Below are 23,661 nucleotides of genomic sequence, written 5' to 3'. Positions count from 1 at the left end.
GGATGCCTATTTTTAAACTGCATCACAAAAAGAGTCTCTTCACTAACACCTCTGGATGATGCAGGATTATTACTTTGGGGAGACATTTTCTTGCTTAAGGTATTTTGATGTGGGAATAGGCACAATTTGGTTCATTCTTACACATTATTTAAATCGTGGCAGTTAATGTCACGTCAGATAAAAATAGGAGTGAGAGCTGTTTAAGTCCCCTTATATTTTGAACAAGCAGAATGTATTATTTTGTCCAATTAAAGACGAAATTGAGGAATGTGTAGAAGTACCTGTGCCTTGCTGGCATGAAAGGAGAATTCTACTCCAAAAATTAACTCTCCCTTTAATAGCCTCTGTTCATTTGAGGGTTTTAAAGGGGGTAATTGAAGGAACAACAGCTGAAGACAACCCTTCAAGATAGAACTGTAAACTGGAAAACCTTTAACCTGTGTAATCAGACCAACTCAGACACTGCCAGATCCTCTACCCAACCTGAGCTCACTCTGCCACTCCAGCATCCATCACCCCTGAGCTGGATTGATCATTATTTGCTATTGAGATGTGATAAATATCACCACGTTCAAGCCTTCAAACAGCAGCTCCTTAAATACACGGTGACAGTGCTGTTGCTATAAACATATCTGCACCAATTATTAGGCTGAGAAGAATTTGTGAGCCAGCAGTCTAAAATCATAAGTTTGAGCTGCACACAGCAAGGTATACACTTATTTAAAAATAAATGTGAAATTCAGTCTTCCACAAAAGCAGCAGTGTCATGAGAAAACTCGGGCTTTAAGTTTTGTAAACGCTGCGTTTTCAATATTAGAGTGTCAGTCTTCATTCACTCTCTGACAAGGTTGTCAATCAAACAGCAATCTAGTTTTGTAAGACTTTAACCAAAGATCAAAGCAATGATACTGCTGAGCTCACATTACCTTCCCAGAGATAACTACTTGAGCACTTTCACAGCACCACATCGATATTAACTTTGCACCAGTCCTTCCAAGCAAATAAAACAGGACAAAGTTTGACAGCCCTGCTGGCTTCTGCTCCCAGCCCTGATCCAAACTGAATCCCAGTGCCATTCCCTCTACCCCTTGCAACTCCTCCTGGATATTGAAGGTGAGGACTGCAGGACTTGCATTTCAGTGAAACTTTCATCAATTAAAAGCAAATGAAATGTGCTTTCTGTCTCCTTTGAGGAGCACATCAAATGTCTTTCCTTCAATAACAATAGTTGGGCAATAAAAAGATGAGTGAGCAAAAACGTGGTATATCATCGTTTTGCCTTTGACTCCAGCCCAATGGCAAATGAAAGGCATCCAAAATCAATTTCAAGAAGCTAATAAATTCAGTATGTGAAAGCAGTGAAAATATAACTTTTGCAGCCTCATCATCAAGCTGATTTGTAAGCAAAGCTGGGCCCAATTCCTGCACCCTATGGCACCCATATTTTCAGTTTCATGCAGGTAATATACTATTTCTACACAGTGTCTATTCCGAGGCTAAACAGAGAGATATATACACCTATATCTTCTCTCCACAAACATATGTCCTGGTAATATCATAATAAAAATCTGAATGTGCTGTGCCCAGGAAATCGTGTCGATCCCTATCAGCTCCTTCCTCCGGCAACAGCGAAGGGAAGGTGAAGGCAAATGCTGCTCCAAGGGCACAATCCAAGCACAGCTGCTTCCCACAGCTCCACAGGAATTCCAGGACAGGCAGCATGGACTGTGGGGGCTTTTATTTGCTTGTTAACTGCAGCACTTGCCAGGCCATGCCCAGCTGAAGGCAAGATTCCCCAGGGAATACTGTGGGACCATAATCACAATTTAAAACACTCCCTGAGCGAGGCTGAATACCTGCAGGGTATGGCTTTGGGTCTGACACTGCTGAGGGCTTCCACTCACTCCAAGGAGTTCTTCTATGTGATGGGCTATGGATTTTTTTAAATCTAAACCAACTGCAGACAGCAATATCACACAAGATCAATTACACTTACCTAACACACTCTGAAGTCATTAAAAGCGTTAAAATTTTCTTGGTGTCGTATTTACTTTAAAAGAATTAATAAAGTAGGAAAAAAACCCGAAACATCAAAACCAAAAAGGTTTCTGACTGTGAAGGTTTCTTTGTCAATATATGGATTTGTTTCCTACAGAAAAAAAAAAAAAAAAAAAAAAACCTAAAGAAAAAAAAAACCTGAAGGGAGACAGGCAGGCAGGAAAGCTGGGTGCTGGTGAGAGCTTGAATTGGCAGTGGAAAATGTGGCTGGGGAGTGTAGCTGAAGAATGATGGTGTATATGGACTGAGGACATGTGTGAGGTTTGGAAAACAGCAGGTGGAGGAAACTGTGGAACAGAATTATATTTAAAGGGGAGAAGTTAGAACTAGGTGAGAACAGTAAAGGAATCACACTCAGAGTGTAAAATACTGCTTTGTCACTTAGTTCATACTGTGAACATGGCCAGGTTTTTTCTTCCAAGTCACCAGCAATGGGAAATGCTGTTCTTTCTTACTCTCCTTCTCACCAGGGCACCATTCTCAGATGCTGGCAGCTTTTGGGAGCCTAGACTGTTATTATGGGACCTGGGACAACTATTTCCTCACACTGCAAGAAACACTCTACTGATTTCTTTTTTTTTTTGTTAGAAGTACCAGATCATGTTTCCTCTCTCTTTACTCCAAGGTTTTAGCGAGCAGTTGGAAATGAGTGATTATGAAACCAAACTCAGATATGAGTACCACTGCAAAACCTTGTTTCTTTTGTTTGTTCTATCTACTTTACCTGTTCACCTCTAATGTTTACAAGCAAGAAATAATGATCTTTTTAGTCTCAAACGTTGTTTCTCCAGCTGAAGAGTCTGTGCCATGCCTGCCCTCCACACTTTCGGCTTTCTAAAACACATACATTCAAAAACCAGAAAGTCTGGGAGATTATGTTGCTGATACTTCTTTACTGGTGAATAAGAACAAGAGTATCTTTCCAATCGCCTTAAAAATAAGCAAATTTTAAAAAAACAAAAAAACCACACCAATACCAAACAGATTTTTGTAAAGCACCAGTTTCAAACAGGACCTCTGAGGTGCTATCCCCTCTCAGACTCCACTGAGCACAGAGTGATTTTACACAGCTTTAAGCATGAATTACCTACACTCAGTCCTTCCTGCCCACAGGATTTAACACTAATTTTCAAAACTGAAGTTTAAAAAGCTAAACTCTCCTGTATTTCCTTTTATCTTTGATAAAGCCACCCAAAAATAGTTTCTCCTAAATTCTGACAGTTTCGTCTGTAAAGACGAAAGGCACATTTATAAAAGCATCTAAAAACCAGAATATACTTAAATATAAAAATGCCTAACTGTATCTATAACTAAGTCTTCATTTAGTTAAAAAAATTTGATATTATCTCTTATTATTTATTCTTCAAAGGAGAATAGTAATTAGAAAAGTTCTGCAAATTTGCACTAATGAAGCAGAAAAATCTACTATGAAGTAATGAATTTTATTAATCACCATGCAAGCAAATATGGAAAAAATGTTAAAAATTTAAGTACACCTAGATCTTTTCTTATGATTTTTATAGGAGTTTACGTTGAATTACTCACAGGTTATGTCAGAGAATCACAGACAGGTTTGGGTTGGAAAAGACCTCAAATACCATTTATTTTCAGACACCTTCCATGGGCAGTGACACCTTCCACTAGACCAGACTGCTCAATTTCTAAGTCTTTATAACAGCTTGAGCTGGGAAGTGTAATTTTGCCACAAATTTCAATGATTATTAAGAAATTTATATTCTCTGAACACTGAAAAAGATAGGATTATCTTTAAATATGTAGCAAAATTATATTGCTGAATCTGAGCAGAAACATGAAGAGTGCTGGGACTGAGTATGAAAGGAAACTCCAAATCCCTTTTTTGTTTCCATCTTTCTTCCCTTACCCACAGCCAGCACTTTTCCTTGCTGTCCTCAGGACATATCTCTAAATCCAGGGGAAAAAAGGACACCAATAAAAATGCCTTATGCCAGGATGTGTTAGCACCATTACATGAAATAATTGTTCCTTGGGAGATTCTAGACAGTCAATTAACCCCCAATTCACGACTCAAGTGGCAGAGCAGACACTCAATGAATAAAGGGTAGGGGTTCAATTCTCAATTAGGATGAATTTTTTTCCTTAATAGTTTAATCTTGTGGTCAATTAAATCCCTGAGCGTCGTATTAATTATTATATGAATCCTAGGCAACTTCTAATTTAAAGGTTAGTTATGGTGTACCACAACTGGACTAGAGTCCAGGGCTTGAATTTTCCAAAAATCCTATTCTTCCTTTGGGGCAAAAATACCCTCCTCTGAAAAAAACCAAGGAAGTGTCTTTACATTGTGCTTTCCTAATCTAGGATAATTTAGATGTCTCCTGGATTTTATACTAGAGCTAAAACTGCATTATGTGATAGATCATTAGATTACTAATATTTACTGCTGCACCATATATTCATATCACCAGTTATAATAAACAGGATTTCTAAGAAGACTTTCAAGCATTAATCTCATCTGCAATTGCTGAGCTTTATTCCTATATTGTTGGGCACAGCAGCTTGGAATCACAGTTTACTTTTCCATCTGTTAGACATATAGAGACTATCAGTTTGTGAAGTACTTTCTTGGTACTCTTTTTGTTAGAATAAAGTCCTGGATTTCCTCAGGGAAGCAAGGGACATATGCTGATCCTCTATGGTTTTTGAGATACTGCAGAGATGAATTCCTCTTGGCCAGCTTTCTGTTGAATAGGTGCTGGAATCATATAAAACAGCAACTTGTGAAAAAAACCACAGTAAAATGGTGAGTTCCCCGGCCAAATCAGTGATCTTTTTTCAACTAATTATTTTTCTTGCTCAAAATGAAGACAGTTTGTCTTTGAAAAGAGTGTCTATCATTAAAAAAGAAAAGTATGGAAAGTTTTTGAAACAACTATAACAGATGTCATAGCAGTTGAAAGTACAATTAGAAAGCACAACGCCGCAGAAATAAAACTTCAAACAAAAGCGGAAAGAGTTCTTTGTGCACATCAATAATTTAGAATGATTTAAGAACTGTTTTATAGATGCAAGTGGAGCTCTTTCTGTCTATATATAAATCGAATGTGGTCTTTATAGGCAAACAAAAAGGGGATACAATCCTTTTAAATTATTTTTAGGATAATTGTTTCCACAACAAACATCATTATTTATCAGTTTTGAAAAGAAGCCAACTGCCAGCATTTGAAATGCACAAACCTTGGCACACACCACAGAAAGCAGTAATCTCCCCCCTTTGCAAAACCAGTTTTGCATTTATTTTCCACATTTGTCAAGTTCTTATCTCAAAGCCCATGCAGTGTTACCTATTTGTATCAGAAATCATTGTATTTTATTTCTAATCACCTCCCCATAGCTAATTTGGTAACTCAGGAAGGGAAACCGTTATTGCTACCAGATGCTGTTACCTTCCTGCTCACTCACATATTCCTATAAATTGATTCAACAGCCTGGAAAACAAGGTTTAATATGTATTATTATGCCTTCTGGATTTCTCCTGTTACAATCTCTCTTTTTAGATAAACAGTCTCATTTCAGTGATGCAAACACTCTCAATCTACACTACAGACACTTCCCATAGTAATTCCTTCAGGAGAGCACTGCAGGATGCCGCTGGTCCTTTGCCAGCAGGAATTTCTCTGTAGCTTTATTTCTATGTGCAGACTGCAAGAAAAAAAGGAAAATAGGCAGTTTTGTGTATAGAGAGCTGAGATTTTCCTTTTCAGAGGAGGAGGAATATTAGGGAATAAATGAGGGTCCTTGAGACTGTAGGTTTTCTGAAGAGGAAATGGGAACAGATGTGCTCATAGGTCACAGAAGAGAAACCAGTTCCACTCTGGAATATCAGAACACACTTGCACTGGAGCCAGCCAGGAGGCAAAAAGGGAGGCCCCAGCCCAGCCACTTTGCTGCTCTGAACAGCAGCAGTGACAAGAGAAAAACAGAGCAAAAGTACAAACTGCAAACTTTGAGACTTCAGTTCTGCCATTAAAATTTATTAACCCCCCTATCTTTGTAGGTTGGCCCTCATTGGTGAAAAAACCCCACATTAATTCTGCCAATTTAGCAACAGCTCTTCCAGAAAGATAATAATACTTTGCAGATACTTGGGACCATTTACCCTCAGTATTTTATGAGACTGATGATATATGAGCTGCTAGTTGGGTAAAATTAAAGCTCCAGCCTGATTCATATGATCTTTAATATAGAAAGTGATGTTTACAAAACACTCATCCTAAAAACAGGGTGCTAAAAAGTTATCTTGTGTATTACAATTCTTATTTTTTATCAGACTCTAATCTAGAAGTACTTATTTTCTGCTGAGTTTTCCATGTGTGTATGGAGAGAAATTAATAATGAACATTCTTGAAACAACAGAATTGTCTCTCAGGAACTCATTAATTCATTTTTGAATATTGGTGGATTTCTTTTTCTTTTTAAATATCAAAAGCTTCATACAAAGAAAGAAATTATGTCATGATAGAACCCTTACAATTGTTATTACTACTCCTGGTGATGTTACAGAAATACTATGCTTTCCTTGTAATGTTAAAAGAAAATTCAGTATATATAAATATACTGTTTTTATAGAGCAATTTCAAACTCTCCTTTCTGCCTAAATCCCTCCTGCCTGCAGTGCCGAAGGCGATACGACAATAATGTCAGAAGTCAAACAGCAGCTCTGGTGACTCCTCCTTTAATATGTGAATTTCTCCACACTTCTGCCTGGAGGGCACCAGCATTACAGTCACTTTCTAGGTTTTCAAACTAACCAAAACCAAGACAACAATAACAAACACAGGCCAGTCTCTCTTCATTGACAGCATCTGAAAAGCCCCCAGAGGTTACAGATGTATAAATAATGTCATTTTCTGAACAATGCTTATTTTCTGACCTCTGTGAGAGGCACATGCACACACACATATATCCCATTTTCTGCTCCAGCTCAGCCCTCTACCAGAGATGCTCCATCATCCAACATATTCCACATCAAAAAGGCATCTCCCACCACACCACAAGAGGCTCTCCACTGACCTGTCAGTAAAATTTGCCCAGCTCTGGATCCCCTCGCTGACAACACACACCCGAAAAAGCCACAGGATATGTCAGCAAATTCACACCAGCCAAGTGTAACTATCGAAATATCACACAGCAGCCCCAGTGACAGGTAGAACAGACAGATTCAAAACTGCACCATGTTTTATAGATTATAACATCTCAGAATACACCTGGAAGCAGAATTTTATTTATTAAACTGCTTGTTATAGCCTGTCACATTCTGTCAACTACAAGAAAAATCTGCTTTGGAAACTACTGTCATACTGACTACAAAATAAAAGAAGAAAATAAATCCGTTGGTATTTCAACACCAACATGGAAAGGCCAAGCATGACCAAAGAAGTGTGCTGGGGAACTTTGTGTTGAAATAATCCTTCTTTCTAGTTTGCACTCATTTGCCTCTAGTTTCAGAATTCCCAGCTGTCTCTCCTTCCATCCTTTTATCAATCCTATATACCTGCTGCAAGAAGGATGTTCACAGCTGGGAATCTTCAGCAGGGACCACAAGGATCTTCACATCCAACTCTTCAGTGAATGGTCCATAGAAGGACTAAATCCACAACCTTGGCACTGTCAGCACCAGGCTGTAACAAACTGAGCTAATCCAGCTGAAATTATATTGATTGATTTCAACTGTGGCTCCTGCTCTTTCCGGCACGATGATGAATTTCCAAAGTACAGCTGATCATCTGAAAATCCTACTGAAAGAACTGCCCATCCCCAGAAACTAGTGTGGCTCTAACACACAAATACCACACACAGTGCAAAGCCTTCTGCCCCAACAATGACACAGGAAAGCTGATTTCCCCGTTCTGCAGCCCCAGTGGCTTCTGAGATCAGCACATGGGTATATATGAGCTCTGCTAACAAGAGTTCATTACTTTATCAACAGAATTCAACACAATGTCTGAGATACAATGAAGAACACACTTATTCTGGTTTCATGATTACACATCAAGAATAATCCTTTCCTACTTCCAATCTGAGGTTAGTTGACTATCTTATGCATAGAATCCTAGAATGGTTAGGGTTAGAAGTTCACTAAAGATTTATTACTTGTTATTAACAGAATATTCTAATGCAGCATGTACACTAACAGTTTGGAGAGGAACCTTAATGTGCAGTTTTGCTTCAGCCTTCCTGTCCCCAGAAGCTTCTGGGCAGCAAGTCCTCCACAAAAGGGAAGAAAGAGCCCCTAATTGCCATCTTTATGTGATTATTACACAGGAGACAGACAACACTCCACAAGGCATCTTAGATATTCAAGATCAAATTAGAAAAAAGTCCTTGAGTACATTAAAAATGCTACACAAAATACCATCCACCAGTGCTGGGTTCGCTCTTCCGACAGCAGGAGCACACATTGCTGTCACAATCACGAGCACTGTATTTCACTGATCTGGAACATCCAGCTGTGGGCAGCAGGATAGACTCTGGCTCACTGGTAGGAACCCTCAGGAAAGAACTATGTTTTATGAAGCGCAGCTTCTGTGAATTTCCTGAAGGTCTTCCTCAGTCACAAATACTGCAAAACTTCCAAAAATCACCGATTAACAATTTGTGCCCCAGCTGGCACATTCCCTGAGATCCCAAAGATTTCTGTAACACAACAAAAACATTCAGCAGCCTCTCAGGACACAGATTTTCCTGATCTTACTGCTCGTAATGAGGACTGAAGGCAAACTTATTAAATAACTCACAGACATTAAGAACGTCACCAACTGCAGGTCTCAGGTTAATGACTTTGCACCAGAGGGAGCACCAAGCAGAGAATCCAACGGGTCAGTTTTAATGCCAGCGCTAAGGGAAAGATTCCTGGGCCTAATCCAAAAGCTTTCTTAGGTCACTGGGTGCCAATCAGCAATTTTTCTCCTCTTCTTATGCTTTTCAAATCTGATATAGCTCAGTTACATGAACCTACATAAAACAATTCACAGTATTGGAGGGAAAGTGGGAATGTCTGAAGAGACAACTGACTCTAAAGAATAGCTACCTGATTTCCCTCTTATTTGCCCATTTTAGTCCACAGACTTACATGAATACCTTACTAAAAATTTGTTTCAAAGCCTTTTCAGTAAAGAAAATTTCATTATTTCACCATGTTTATACAGGCTCATAATTTGTAGTGTTTAGACAGCAATACATTAAAGCCACTGAAATCTAATAAATAAAACATATTAATAAATTATGTATCAATGTAACAAACTGCCTTAGTCCATCTGCCAAGATAACTATGAAGTAGGTATTTTACTCATCACAAAAAACCATTCTTAAAAATAATTCTGCAAATAAAGCTAATATAAACTTAATTTAAAAGGTGTGACCTTGGAGTACTTCACTAGTATCTCTTGCATAATTGCCCTTATAGTTATAAATCTTTCAGCAATAGTTAAGCACACAATCATAATGGCATGAGTACAGACACTTCAAAAATTAAAGCTTTACCTTTATTGCCTATTCACATTTTGTGAATCTAAGTGTTAATAGAGTTTGCCTTCGTTTTATGGGTTTCGGTTTTTTGGATTGACAGACAATCACATCTACTATTAGGTCACCTTTTTAACAGTTGTCAGCTCACTTGTAGGTTAAATTTAACAACAAAACAACACTTGTGGAAAATGCCTTTACCCAGAATAGAGCACTGTGCTTCTTATCTTTCAGTATTCTCCGAGGATAGAAAATGTAAAAATATCTCTGACTTATCCAGTGAACATTTGCACTGCGCATGTCACTCAAGGTTTTGGGAAAAAAGAAACCCTTAAACTCATGTACTATTGCACCCACTGCTGCTGAAAAAACCCTGGGCTCTGTGATACACACACTTAAGACTCCAGGATGAACATGATTCCCCTCCTAATCTGGGGAGCTCTTCATGCATTCATGAACTCATTTGTGAAGCGAATAGTTTTTTCTTCATTGTACCTTTAACAGTACTGCTCCATCAAACAAGCAGCACAGAGAACATGTGAGGTGCTGGCACCTACTGCACACTGTGCACAGACTCCGTGTGGTTCAGCTCCGTGCTCCTTGTTCTCCTTCTCACTCCTTCCCCTCTCCATCTGGATGCTTTCAGATTAATTGTTGGAAAAGTCTCCTCTCTGGAGCACAGCCCCCACCAGCCTGTTGCTGTTTCAGGTGTTCTGCACCTGCTCCTTCTCCTCCCCTCACATCCTGAGTAGCCCAGTCCTTTGGCAGTGATTAATTTAAACAGCATAAACCCTCTTTTCCGCTAATGAAATACAATAAATAAATATGGTTATTCCTTCATTACTGCGGTCTCTGGCCATCTGAAAATATTTCACTCAGCGGACAGAAATGATGCAAAATTCCCTTTTCCTTGAAGCAATAAAGGGAAAGGTGTTCTTTAATAAACTGGGGAGGGATAGCTGCCAGATGCAGAGTTTGGGGATTACCCTGTGCTGGCCCAGGGACACAGCCCAGAGCCTGGATTTGTGCTCAGATTCAGGATGGGCTAAAGGAGGGAGCATCGCCCCTGAGCAGCTCTGGGAGTGCAAGCCTCCTTCTCAGCAACAATCATCTTTATTTCTACTCACACACTGCCTGAACAGTGGATAAGTCTGACAATTTGGGTCATTACTGGGATTTTCCTACAGTATTTTCCTCTGGTTTGCTTCAGGTGGAACACAGCACCCCAAACCCCATGGGCACACATTATTCATGTCTGAATAACAACCAGCACCATCAGCTCGGGGAGAAACCTTCCAAAAACCAGGCTTTGGCCAAACTGTTCCCACTGAAGACATCCCCACTGATTTCACTGGGGCAAGAGTTGGGCCAATGCCTTTTCTTGCTCCAGCCTATGTGAGGAGTTTGAAACATTTCTTGTCATGCAGTCAAACAGAATAATTGTACCAGCCTCTAAATCCGGCTGGAAGGCATGGCCAAATTCTTTTCTGGCTCATTTCACCTTCCTAATGCCAGAATTCATATGCAGGTTTCTGTAAAGCCTATACAGGGCTGTGTCAAACACAATCCTATCCCATACAATAGAGATTTTTTCCAGGATATGTACTGAAGCAGATGAATATAAAATGTCGTTTCTGTGAGCAATTGTGCAGGTAAAATGTGGGGCTGTGTTCTAGGGGGGATTTTGTAACTGTTTCCTTGCACTAGTGATTTCAAAATAAAGTGCAGATTGTTCTTGATATGGTTTTCACTCACACCCTGACATGGATGCACAGGCAAAATGCTGATGCAACATAACAGAAAAAGACATTTGACAAAAATATGGCACTGTATGTAATCCATGCAGCAAAAATAATTTTAGATATATATAGAAAGACCCTAAACCCTGCAGACTCCCAGAGATGTTTGACTTTGTTGTCCTCTAATGTTAAATCTGACCATACTTCCTAAAAGGATGATAAAAGGGTGCAGAGTAATTAAGATTTAATAGCATTTTTCCATCCAAAAGCTTAAAGGTATGGCCTGTAACTGAGCTCTAACCCTGTGCAATGAGACAGCCACCAGTTCTGGAAATTCTGCCCCACCAACCCATGCAAACAGATCAGAGCAACTGCAAAGACCTCATACTAGCTGTCTTTTAAGTAACTGTTGTGAAGCCATGTTCTCTTCAGCCCTAATTACCTTGAAATGAGAACAAAGTGGCCCATTTTTGTCTGTTGCTGAGATCACTTAAAATGGGACAAGGAGAACAAAAACTGTGTACCCTGAGAGGTATTTTGCCTATAATCATTACAATAGCTTTCATCATTTTTTTATGCTAAGATTTCACAGAAGTAGTACTCCTGATATATTTTAGTTCCTTAATTTTCAATTGTTGCTGTCTTAATTGTTACAGAGAGCTCAGTTTTGTAAAGTTACGTCAAGGTGTGTAACACAAAAACATGTTCAATATATGCCTTCAATAATTTCTTTGTTGTTTGAGAACTTCCAACTTACAGCAAAGCTGGCATTTTATGGCCTGCAGAGCTATAAATCATTTTTAAAATCATGATGATATTACTCAAAACAGATGTGAAAACATATGTTTGCCACGGTTGTATAAACCGCTTACTTGTCATACTTAATAAATGTTGATACTTTTATTTTAACTACATTCCTTCTTAATAACTTTGAAAATCTTTTCCATGGTGAATATATTTTGCCTTGGTAGAAGTAATGGCAGGTTTGGAAAAACAAAGCTCGCTCTGTATACAAATTACATGGATATTTTTTGCAGGGCAGGGCAGCACAGATCACACTCTTCACGCTGTCCACATCTGACTCTAAAACATTCAACATAACTGAGGTGCACCAGAGCCCAAAATAATTATCAGAAGAGAACAATAACAGTATTAGGAACAAAGAATCTACACAGGACTGAGACAAATCACTGAGGACTAACCCCAGTGGTTCCTACAGAAACTGCAGTATAGGTCTGTCCCACTGACAAATGCAAAATCATGGCTGGATAGACAAGGCTGGTGCCTTTAAATTCTCTGCATTAGTCTCACTATAATGTCATCAAAATGTTGCAGTTCTGGAGCCATAGGAATGCTTGAAAAATCCCATCTTTACATAACCAAGAAAAAAAAAAAAATACTCATTCTCACATTTTCTGAGAAAAACTTGACCTCTGCAGACCAAGCAGAAAAGCAGAAACTTTGTTCTGTCTTTTAAATGCTATTTGAAAATGTCTCATGATTTTGAAGCACTTTTTTTCTGATGCAGGTGGATCTTTGAACACTAAATTAATTCTAGGAACAGCTCCTAAGTGCATGCAGAACTAACACATGTATAAAGACGTATTTCCCAGTACTTAATCAATTAAAGGCATTATGCAAAAATGTAGAGCAGGAAATGAATAAACCCATACAACTTTAATCTTAAGGAGAATTATGGCACACAAACTGTTAGCATCAGATCTTTGTGATTTCATCCATGTTAAAAGGAATGATCACAGGAGCCTGGGAATTGGGTTCACAGGTGGTGGAGGTTCAATTATTTTCGCTTTGGGGATTTCTGAATTATTTTTTCAGATTCTGTAACTGTACTCTCCTTCATCCATCCTGAGTGACAGAACTGCTACTACCAAGAAGTACATGATTTGCATCTTTGAACCCCACAGGATACTGAATTTTTTCGCTGAAAAATGACTGAACATGTGGCAAGAAACCATGCACAGTTCAACAGAATTAAAATCAACTACACTTTCAGACTTAGATTAAATACTCACTGTGCAATTACTAGAGAAATGTAATTTTTAAATCTTAGGAGTGAAGGTATGGCTGATAACTTTGCTGGTCTGTAAATGTCAACAGGAGTCAAGAGGGAAGGATTTAAGCATGATGATCCAGAAAGAAAATTATCTCAGAACGGCACAGAAGGGCTCTTTTGGGCTTCATGAGGAAAGTGCTTAAATGCCCAGAAAAACCAGTGAATAGAAAACAGCTTCTGTCTTCAAGGAGAGTTGAGTAGGAAAATACAAAATATAAGGAGGAAGTTTCAGGCTCTTCCTACCCATGACTGGATCAGTCACAGACCTCCAAGGAATAGAGCTGATTGTACAAAATCATGACACTGCTCAAATAATTTTATGTAACTCTGGACCCACAGGGCATGCAAGGCCTCCTAATTCTCTTCTGTGTAGCCCATAGAATTATCTACACTTGCCTTTTAGTTTTCTGTGAAAATACATGAAATCACCTCAACTAAAATATGAATTTTTGCTTTCATTTATGATAAATATGAGTATTTGCCGTAGACTTACAAGTACATTGAGCTTCTATTGTCTCCTCTTCCATTTCTTTTCCTTCACATCTTTTTCACTCTAAAACCTCCCTATCCTCCCCATTATCTCTTTGCAGTATTTTTCCAGAATAAATCCCTCAGTGTTCACCTTCTCCAGTACCCAAGAACCTCTGCATGGAGGACCCAGCAGAGGAGGCACTTCCCTGCCCACAGGACAATCCCTCCAGGCCAAACATCACTTCTTCCCTTGCTGCCCCTCACTTGTGAGACAATATAAAATGATATTGCTCACCCAGAGCATCAGGGCAGCACACACATATTCTGAAGGCAAACAAACAATACCACGTGACTGATCAAATATTTGCTCAGAACTTCATAAATAATTGAGCCAAAAGACCTGCAAAGTATTAGCCTCATGCTATATAAACAGAGAGAAGCAAAGTTCTGATTGCTTACACTTCCATGTGAGTTCACTGGATACATTATTCATTGCAATTAGGCACTTAGTTCTCTTAAATTAATAATATAATGTTCATTGCATATGCAGAATATGAGAAAAAGGAACAAAATACATAATAAGTGTAATTAAATGCCTGAGATGGAAAAGAGTCTGTGATTTTACCTTTCTCCTTTTGCATTTTTTTTAGGCTGGTCCCAGTTTCTTGGTCAATGAGTTCTCCTTCCCTGCTGTTGGTCAGCATAGCTAAAAGAATCAGAGGGCACAGTTATATAACACTGTCAGTAAAAAATGTGAAGAGGAAATATTAAATTATATTTCCTCTTGGTCAATGTTTCGGTATTTTAACTCTTAGAGACATGGAAAACATTCAGCAAAAGCTAATCTGCTCAAGTTTAATAAACAAGGATACCAAGACAGAACAGAAATTACTACTGAGATGAATGTGATTTCTTATGAAATGTTCAAATTAATTAATTAATGGGAAAAGTACTTCACAAAAACCATTTTGGGGAAAAAATATATTTAAGGATTTAAGTATTAGCAATTATCTATAAAGCAGTAAGCTTAATAAAAACCACAGATTGACAGATCATAGCCCAAATTGATTGGTGACAAAACCCCTCCATATTTTAGTGCTGAAGGGAATTCTTTACTTAACACCTGCAAGCTCAGCGCGAGCTGTGCAGTTTATGACTTCAGGATGCCTATTTCCTTTGTTCTTATTTGATTAAAACATTTCCTTCTCTGCAATCAACCAATTACAGACTTTACAGTTATTCCAGAGAGGACACTTGTCACAAACTTCATCACCATATTTTAGGGAAAACTATTTTTTTAATTGCAAAACTAAAAAACACTGTATTTCTATCAACAAAAAGTATTTCTAGGTATCTTTACAATAGTAAGCACTAGACCTCTACACAGAGACATCAACAGTCCCTTTCACTGCTGCTACAGAAAATTAAATTTCTTGTCCTGTGAATTACCAGCCCTATTTTACACAGGAAAAAGATGAAGGGGATCTACTCCACAGTCTCTGCCATGTGTGAGATTTAGGCAAAGAATTCAGGTTCTGTGACCACTCTGTGCAGAGCATCTCTGCTGGGCAGTGCTGCTGCAAGGAGCTGGGTCAGAACTGCTAAATCCCAGCAGGCAGCCGAGTAGTCTGTGGATGGGAGGGAATTCTCCAGTGACTCACACGGAGTGCATGGTTTTTGTGGTTTAAATGTGGCTCAGCAAAGCCTGCACGGGCTCCAGGCCATGAGCAGACAGCAGTGTTGACACACACTGACGTGAAGGGATGCTAATTGACTTGCCCTAGATCCCTCTTGGAAGCACCAAGAATAGGATCCGAACTTCCTCTAGACGGAATTAGCATTTTAATCAAAAGTGCACAGGCTTTTTGAAAAGTGAAAGCTGTGGTGGAGAGACCAAAAAAGCCAGAGAGGCCTCAGCCTCGGGGTGAGGAAGGAATGTGTGGGCACAAGGAGGTTTTTGGAACAAAAAAGTCGTATCATCTGTGACTTTCCCCACACACATATGAAGAGAAAGACACCTTGCTCTTTTTCACCTGCAGGTACCTCGAGCAGCACTTCCCCAGCCCAGCAGCCCAGAGGAGCTGGCTGTGCCAGGGAAGGGTGATCCCTCTGTGAAGGGATTCTGAAACAGGAGGAATCCCAGCAGCTGGGCTTTGCTGAGGGATGAACTTCATTAAAAACCGTAAGGATGAATTCTCTGGGTATTTTGTAGCAAGCGAGCTCCTCCCGCTCCTTCTGCACTGACCTTGGTGTCTCCACGTTGTTCCCACACATGTTCTCACCTCCTCCGCCTTCGCTGGTTAGAAACAACTGTGTGCGCCCGTTGTTTTGACTTAAGTATTTTATCCCAGAGGCACAAGCAACTGGCCCAGCAGCATGTCCACCACCTTCAGAGCCATCAGGGCTCTGCAGAACACGGTGGAAGCTTCCAGAAGCTTCTCACAGGCGCCATCTTTGCGGCCCAAAAACTACCAAACACCAGGCCGAGCAAACCCAACCCACCCTCCCTGCGAGTTCCTAGCAAACAACCACCAGCCTCGGCACACTCCCCGAGCGGCACTGACCGATCCTGTCGGGCGTGTTGTCCAGCTGGGACGGCGAGCTGGACACGCTGCTGCTGGGGTGGGAGGAGGCGTGGCTGCCCGGCCGCTGGCTGTCCTCCAGCGATGGCGCCGGCGAGGGGCTCTCCTGGATCCTCTCCTGAAACACAGCAAGCAAGGGCTGGGCAACTTCATTCACGGCCTTCACCCGTGCTCAAACAACAAAAAAGTGAGGCTGGCTTGAAAGGAACGATAACAAATGGCGTTTGTGAGATAAACAGTGAACAGAACTCACGTCTCAAGAGCAGTGTAGTCATCTACAGCCAAAACCAATACAGGCTTCGTCAAGCAATGTGTCTGAGCTTAGCTTAGCATTTGACACCTTTTTTTTTGTTGGCAATTTTTTACACTCTGAGTTTCTCACACGTAGGAACATACAGAATATTCTTTCATGTTGCTTTCACAAACTACTTTTAATCTACAGGTAGTAATGTTGCTATACATGAGTCATATATTTCAAATAAACAATTCAGAGTTGGACTGAACTGTCACTGAAGGCAGTCAAATTTGTAGTTAGAATTTGTACTTGTAGATTTGTGCTAGAATCTGTACCTGAATAAAGTACATCAGTATCTTCTCAGGGTAGCAGCTGGACAAATGACAAAAACTGTGGCACTGGTAAGAACTTGCCTCTTGCATGAAAAGCACTACTGGCTAACCAAAGTAAGAGTGTGCTTGCAAATTCTTATGTTTATATTTGCACATGAAACTTTGACTGTAACCTCTAATTTAAATACATATAGTACTAGAGGTAAGGGGGAAAAGAAGGGGTTAAGAACTTTTAAAAAAATTACAAAATTAAATTCTGCAGTTCTGTGTATCTGCACTTACAAACTGCCTGAAGAGGCCATGCAACTTCCATCAGTAAAGATCTTATGCAGTTTTCTAGGTGGAATCCTAAATCAATAATGTAGCTTTGGGAAGAGAAGGGGGGTTCCTGGAAGTTTTTCCATTATAAATACCTGATATAAAAGCTGCTGTTTGGATGAATGAGGGCAATTCATTAATTACACTGCCAGCAAGATCAACAAGAATATTCTGTTACCCATTAAAACCATCCCTCCAAGCCACACTCATCTTTGTATTTGCAGATCCTTCTGAGAGTTATGCAAAGGGAACATGAGATTGGATCCTCCTCAGAGCATGGGATGGCATTTCCCTATTCCAACCACACCAGCTGAGAACGTGGCATTGGATGTGGTTTTAATAGGATAGTTCTTGTACATTAAATAACAACCCAGCCTCAAAACCATGTAACAGATGTGTATCTATTACATAGCTGTTAATCCTCAATGGATCAGATTCACTGATTATCTGTTACTTAATGAACATAGAGTAACTAACAGATCTTAAAGGGAGACTTCTAATGCTAATATTTAACAGATATGAGTCTATTATGTTGAGTCACAAGTTTTTCTAATTTTGGAAACTTGACAAAATGGTCTTACACAAATTTTCAATTTCTGTGGGAAAAAAAAAGTCTAAGTCACTGAGCTTAAAATCTCCTGTGTTTTCTTACTTTTGGCCTCCAAAAGAGAGAGTTTAGAGGCTGCTGAGATGAACAGAAGAGTAAAAAGGGGCTGGGACTTCGTAGATGTGCTGCTTACTGAGCTGCTTTTAAAAGTCAAATTCTTCCCCCAAGATGTACTGTTGTAAATAACAATGAATTAAATACATGCAATCCTGAGTGTATAAATCCTGTGTGGTTTTTTACCTTTGTGCAAATAATAGCTTCCAAATAGGTTCCTGCTAACAGGTTACAACTCTGACTGCAATCTCATTTGCCTGGATTTCACTTTTAACAGTCCTCTTTGGCACTATTTCCTCTCTTTTTACCGCAAAGAGCACTCAATTTACAATTAAGTTATCATTTGGAAATGATTAATTTTACAGAAGAGTGCATAGTTTAAGTAAATTTCATTGTCTACTGCAACCATGAAAATGAATAGCCAAGGAGAGGACACGCCAACTGTTCTGCAAAAAAACCCCATGAACAAATATGACTAGGAATTAACACTTAGATATCACACAAACAGCCATATATGTCATCTTAAATGGGAGTTATTTGAGTAATTCAAAAGCTGATGATTTGGAAAAGCAAAGTATTCCAGCTCCTTCTGGTAACTGCATTTCCCATTGTCTCTCACTGTAAAATAATCTCTGCTTCGAATAATTTGCCTTCAAACTCAGGGTCTTGGTTTGAAAATCTTCAGGCAGAAGTAAAAGTGTCAAATAATAATGTCATTCTTAATCACAGAGTGAATCACTTTCTAAGAGAATTAGTTGATTATGTCATCTAATCTCTTACCAGTTACATCACTTTCCATGCACAGGGAAGGCAGAGTTTTCCCTGTAAGCAACAAAGGAGCTGAAATTCCCTCTGTACCATAGGTGCTACAAACGAGGATGGAGTATCTTCATGTGAGGCTGCATATGGATCAAGAAACTGTCCATTTCTAAATGTTGGTGTGGAAATGTGGTGCTGAATTTCCCCTACTATAATGAATAATGCTACGAGCAGACTCTTCTTTTGCTAGTAAACAGATCCATTTTTCAGTCCTGTAATCAGTATGCATCTATTTAGCTACTTAACAGCAATGTGCTCTGGTTCATTAGGTAGCTACTGTTGTGTCTCAGCCTAGTTAAAATTTCACAGCAAGTTAATCTATTTTATTACAAATGAGAACACAAGTGATAATGTCCTCACCATTTTCCAAACACAGGGTTAACAGTATTTGTAACAAATCAATGAGGGCATTTAAATAGGAAAATTGCAAATCTAAAACCTTAGCATTTTGTTTTACACATTGATGACTTAATTTTATTTGTCATCTATGTATTTTACAACCTCATTACTTTTCATATATTTTATTTTTGTTCCCCTTGAAAATGGCTCTGTTCCCCCAGCACACTGATGGGCAGCCAGCCCCACACTAGGTAAACTCACAGTAATAGAGATGCATTTCTAAATGAAGTAGTATTTTCCCCCTTTGTATTTCCTCCTCTTCATAGATGTGCAAGATTAATATTCCAGGTTATAATTCAATGAATTATACATAAGGATTCTACAGATTGTGAGAATTTTATGAAAAATGAAAACATTTCTCAAGATCTCACCTATTTATCTACCTACAGTACCTACTTCATCACATCTTTTTTCCTTCCTTTACAGAGCTGTAACATAAATTCTCAAAAAGGACTTTTCCAGTATTTAATCCTCTTGAAGGGTAATATATTTGTCTCACTAAAGATCAGTGTCCTTCTCTGCCTCAGAAAATGTAGCTACAAAGCTTGACATTGTTAATTTTAGTTGTGATTTAGCTTAACGGCACTGAAGTCATGAACTCACCCAACTTCCAGACACATCTTTGATTTCAGCTCCATCTCCCTCTTCTCTCCCTTGCAAGGGAGTATTCCACACCAAAACCAGGAATCACTGCACAGCAGTTGCATCCACACTAGTTTCATTTGAAATATATATGAACAGCTTACCTGGTTTTGACATAATCATCTTGACCTTAATTCCTTACAGCTGATTTTTTTATAGTATTGATCTTCGTTTTATGCCAAGAGTTTAGAGAAATGATGCTGCTGGATTTTCCTTTGTTTTTCTTTATTCTTAGGTGTAATGTAGTTGTAATTACTCTTCCAAATGTTAATCTATTAATGAGTTCCTAGAGGATTTAATGGCATTTCACGGCTGGCAAGAAGGTTTTGGAAGTTTGTCTGAGTCCTGGATGTTTTATTCAAACATTTATCTTGATACTTCATATTTAATTGAGGTGCTGCTCTACTCTACAGGGCTCTGCAGTGGCTGGAGTTCACCCTCTCTAATGAAATGGAAAGGAAGGAAAAATGGAGATTCTACTGGTCTTAGGCCTGGATTAGAATTTTCAAGTATTGTAAGAAAGATTTCAACCTGATGTTGGCTATGTTGGAAAAACATGAGTTGATGGACTCTGGCAGAAAAAATCCCAGAGTTAATTTGTACACTGATTCCCCACTGGGATGTTTATTGTGCCACACCTCAACCTCTCAGTGGCTGCAAAATCTTCATTCATACTCCCAAAATGGACTACACAGTTATAAAAAAATTCTAGAAACCAAAGTCTGACTTCTCTGGAGGGTCTGTGCAGCCAGGACAGGCAGGCACAGCCTGACTGAAGCCTTCCTCACCTCCAGCCCCAATTCCCTGCTGAGCCACCTCTGCTCCCACCTCCCTTGCTGAATCCCATCCTCAGGAGGTGTGAAGAATAAGAGAAGTTAAACAATTCAAAATTCAGTCAGCAAAGAACTGAATTGCTAACACTTCCTTTTTTTTTAGTTAATACTAAGATGCATTTCTTTCCAGTTGACCTTAGTTGATACTAATGCTGCTTGAATTCTAATAACCAGCCCATTTTTAATAGTGCTCTAAAGTTTACAGTCCTTAACTGACAGACTACTGAATTTAGGCTTTTGCAAGGAAAAGAACAGCCCTTAGATAGGAAGCAGGAGCTGTGCTGCACCTGAACTGATGCCAACAAGAAATGGGATGGTCAGAGCCATTGTTTCTGGGCTAGGGAAGAGCACTTTGGTTTGTATTTTGAGTCATTCCACCCTGGAAACAAGAGCACACAAAGACTGGGGGTGACTTGTTGGCCTTCTGAGCTCCTTCTAGTACCTGTGATTGCTGTAGGTACTGGAGATGAACAAGGTAAACAGCTGGTCTAAAAACCAAGATAGGATCTGTGTGTCTCAAAGCCAGCTGGATCCCATTCATCTTTTGCAGTGTACCGGGAAGTCATTCGCTTTAAATATGTACTTTGCCATTTAAAATGCAATTTTTTTTTTTCACTGTGTACATATAGTTGTTTCAGTTGTAGTCAACTGGCAATTATTCTCTCACAGAATTTAAGAAATCATAAAAACTCTTGCATTTACTGATTTTAATACCAGATGTTCACTCACTAATTCCATTACCTCGTGACTACTTCCTATCAATCCATTAATTGCCAGCTGCTCAGCCAAACAGAGAAGTGCAGCTAATCAGATGGTGTTGGGAAACAGCCAAACAGGAGCTGCCTTCTTCCCCATTTCTTAAATTAGCAGTCTCTGGGACACCCATGGAAACCTTTACTCCTGGATTAAGATCTTGATATTTTACTTTGAATCTGAGAGCACAAGGCCTGAAACTGGAAAGATCTCGCAGTGGAAACTTTGTACTTGTGCCCCTCTCCTGCATTGTTTCACCCGTGCTGCCATGGAAGGGAGGAAAGGCACTCCCAGGACTAATGATCATAATGCTCTACCTCATCTACATTAGAGCCATATTCCTTATTAAGGACAAATGCAAATGACTAAGCTAATACTAAAAAGATCTGAGCCAGAACTAAGAGCTTAGATGTGCTTGGCCTAACAATGTTCCTTTGCAAGCTTTGCAAAAAGAGGTGGTTCTGATTGGATTTTTTTACACTTAGAAGTTTAAAATAAGTATTCAATGCTCAAAACCTCTCAATGAGGGTGGTAAGGAGCCAGGCGTTCTCAGCACTGCAGGGAGAGGGACATGCCTCCCTCCAGAGGAGGAGATAAGAAGGGTATTTAATGCCATTTGAAAGGATCTGAACATCCCCCAGCAGAGGAATTTCTCTGTATCAGTGAATAAAGAGATACAAACACCCTCACTTCTCCTTCGCCTCAAATGCAGCCACAAAAATTAGCCTTATAAGAAGCAAACAAACTCCTATGTCTCACATGTCACTCCTCTAACATTTCCCAATCCCATTCCAGCAAGCAGCTGCTAGCAATGAACACATGCTATGGAACAGGACAGAATAAATCTAATGATGAGAAAAATCACCCACATTGTAGAGAAGTTTTATTTTATAAATGCTGCAATATTCTGAAAACAATTCATAATGGATTGAATGCACAGAGAGATATGGAATTACTTCTGTTATAAATTCTGTAATGGGAAATGTTTCTATTGTGAGAAGAAGTGCTTCAGAATATTCTGAGATGGCCACATTTTTCTAGCTGTCAGGTAAATATTATGAATGTGAGTTGCAGAGCACACAGAAAATAGCACCTCTCAGCAATAATTACACAGCCCATCTGTATTCTCTTTAGGGAATTTAAAATCATGTCATATACATCCTTTACAAATGCCTTAACAATCCCACAAAACCAAGAGAAAAACAAAACTCAAAGGGAAAGAGACTCAAAAATCTCTACTGCATGTCTACATCCTACTGTGCAAATAATGCTTTGCTCTGTTTATCAGATCAGTTTCTAAAGTACACTGGAGTGAAATTCTCAAGGAATTCCGAAATACAAAAATAAAAATGCTCTAATTTTTTTAAGCATTTTAACTACTTTTTTTTTCTGTGTTTCCCATTTGCACTCAAAAAAAGTTCCATTTATTCCTAACTGGGACCTCGCTGAGAGTGAGAAAAAATAAGAGGAAAGCAGAAACACAACAAGCATGAGAGGATGACAACAGAAGAAAAATGGACAGCAGCAAACCAATTTTCAGAACTACTCCTACTCAGAACAAGCCCATCCCTCAGCAGCTTTGCCAAAGAAGCTCTTTGCCAGAAGGAAAGGGAGGGAGCACGAGGAGGAAGAGGGTGAGATGTGAGCAAGAGGAGCAAGGAAAGTGCAAACTGTGTCAGGTAAGTAAAACAAGAAGCAAGGAAAGTTTGGGAGAAAACAAGGCTCAAATCTCTGGCATGAAGTTTTGCCTCATTACTCTCAGTACTCTTTGTATATCTAACACAGAAGGAGCAGCTTAAGGCCCCTGGTTTGGGTTTGGTTCCACAATTTCAAGCTCAGGAAATATTGTCACTGAGTAGGTTTTTTGAGTTTCAGGAACAAAACTATTGGATGACAGTAAACTGCTGCATTTATTCATAGAATCACAGACTGGTTTGGGTTGCGAAGGACCTTAAAGGTCACCCCATTTCACCCCTGCCATGGGCAGGGACACCTTCCCCTAGCCCAGGGTGCTCCATCCAGCCTGGCCTTGAGCATTCACTGCTCTGTCCAGCCTGAACCAGGACTCAAGTGTCCTTAGCCAAGTTCCACCCCAGCCTGGTTCTCATCTGACACCCAGGCCATTCCTGGATTGCAGAGCTGAAGAGCAGCTCTGAAAAGCAAGAGCTATCAAAAACTGGATGCAAGAGGGAGAAGAGAGAGGGTGGTGAAGTCAATGTTGCTGTCAAATTTTGCTTGTGCC

General features: G+C 39.5%; 1 protein-coding gene across 2 annotated transcripts in view; it reads right to left on the bottom strand.

The window, feature by feature from the left end:
• DACH2 (dachshund family transcription factor 2) overlaps window positions 1–23,661 on the bottom strand; it is a 230,583-nt gene that overhangs the window by 27,916 nt on the left and 179,006 nt on the right. For both annotated transcript variants that reach the window (XM_085060705.1, XM_085060704.1), the window contains exons 6-7: window positions 16,410–16,545; window positions 14,471–14,551 (exon numbers count right to left, since the gene is read on the bottom strand). In XM_085060705.1, the coding sequence (XP_084916831.1) occupies window positions 14,471–14,551; window positions 16,410–16,545 (217 nt within the window). The remainder of the gene's footprint in view (window positions 1–14,470; window positions 14,552–16,409; window positions 16,546–23,661) is intronic.

This window comes from Lichenostomus cassidix, chromosome 4A (assembly GCF_008360975.1).
Source record: "Lichenostomus cassidix isolate B80296 chromosome 4A, HeHo_3.0, whole genome shotgun sequence".
NCBI classification, from domain to species: Eukaryota; Metazoa; Chordata; class Aves; order Passeriformes; family Meliphagidae; genus Lichenostomus; species Lichenostomus cassidix.
The sequence above is the reverse complement of the archived record's forward strand: the minus strand, read 5'-3'. Positions and strand labels throughout refer to the sequence as shown.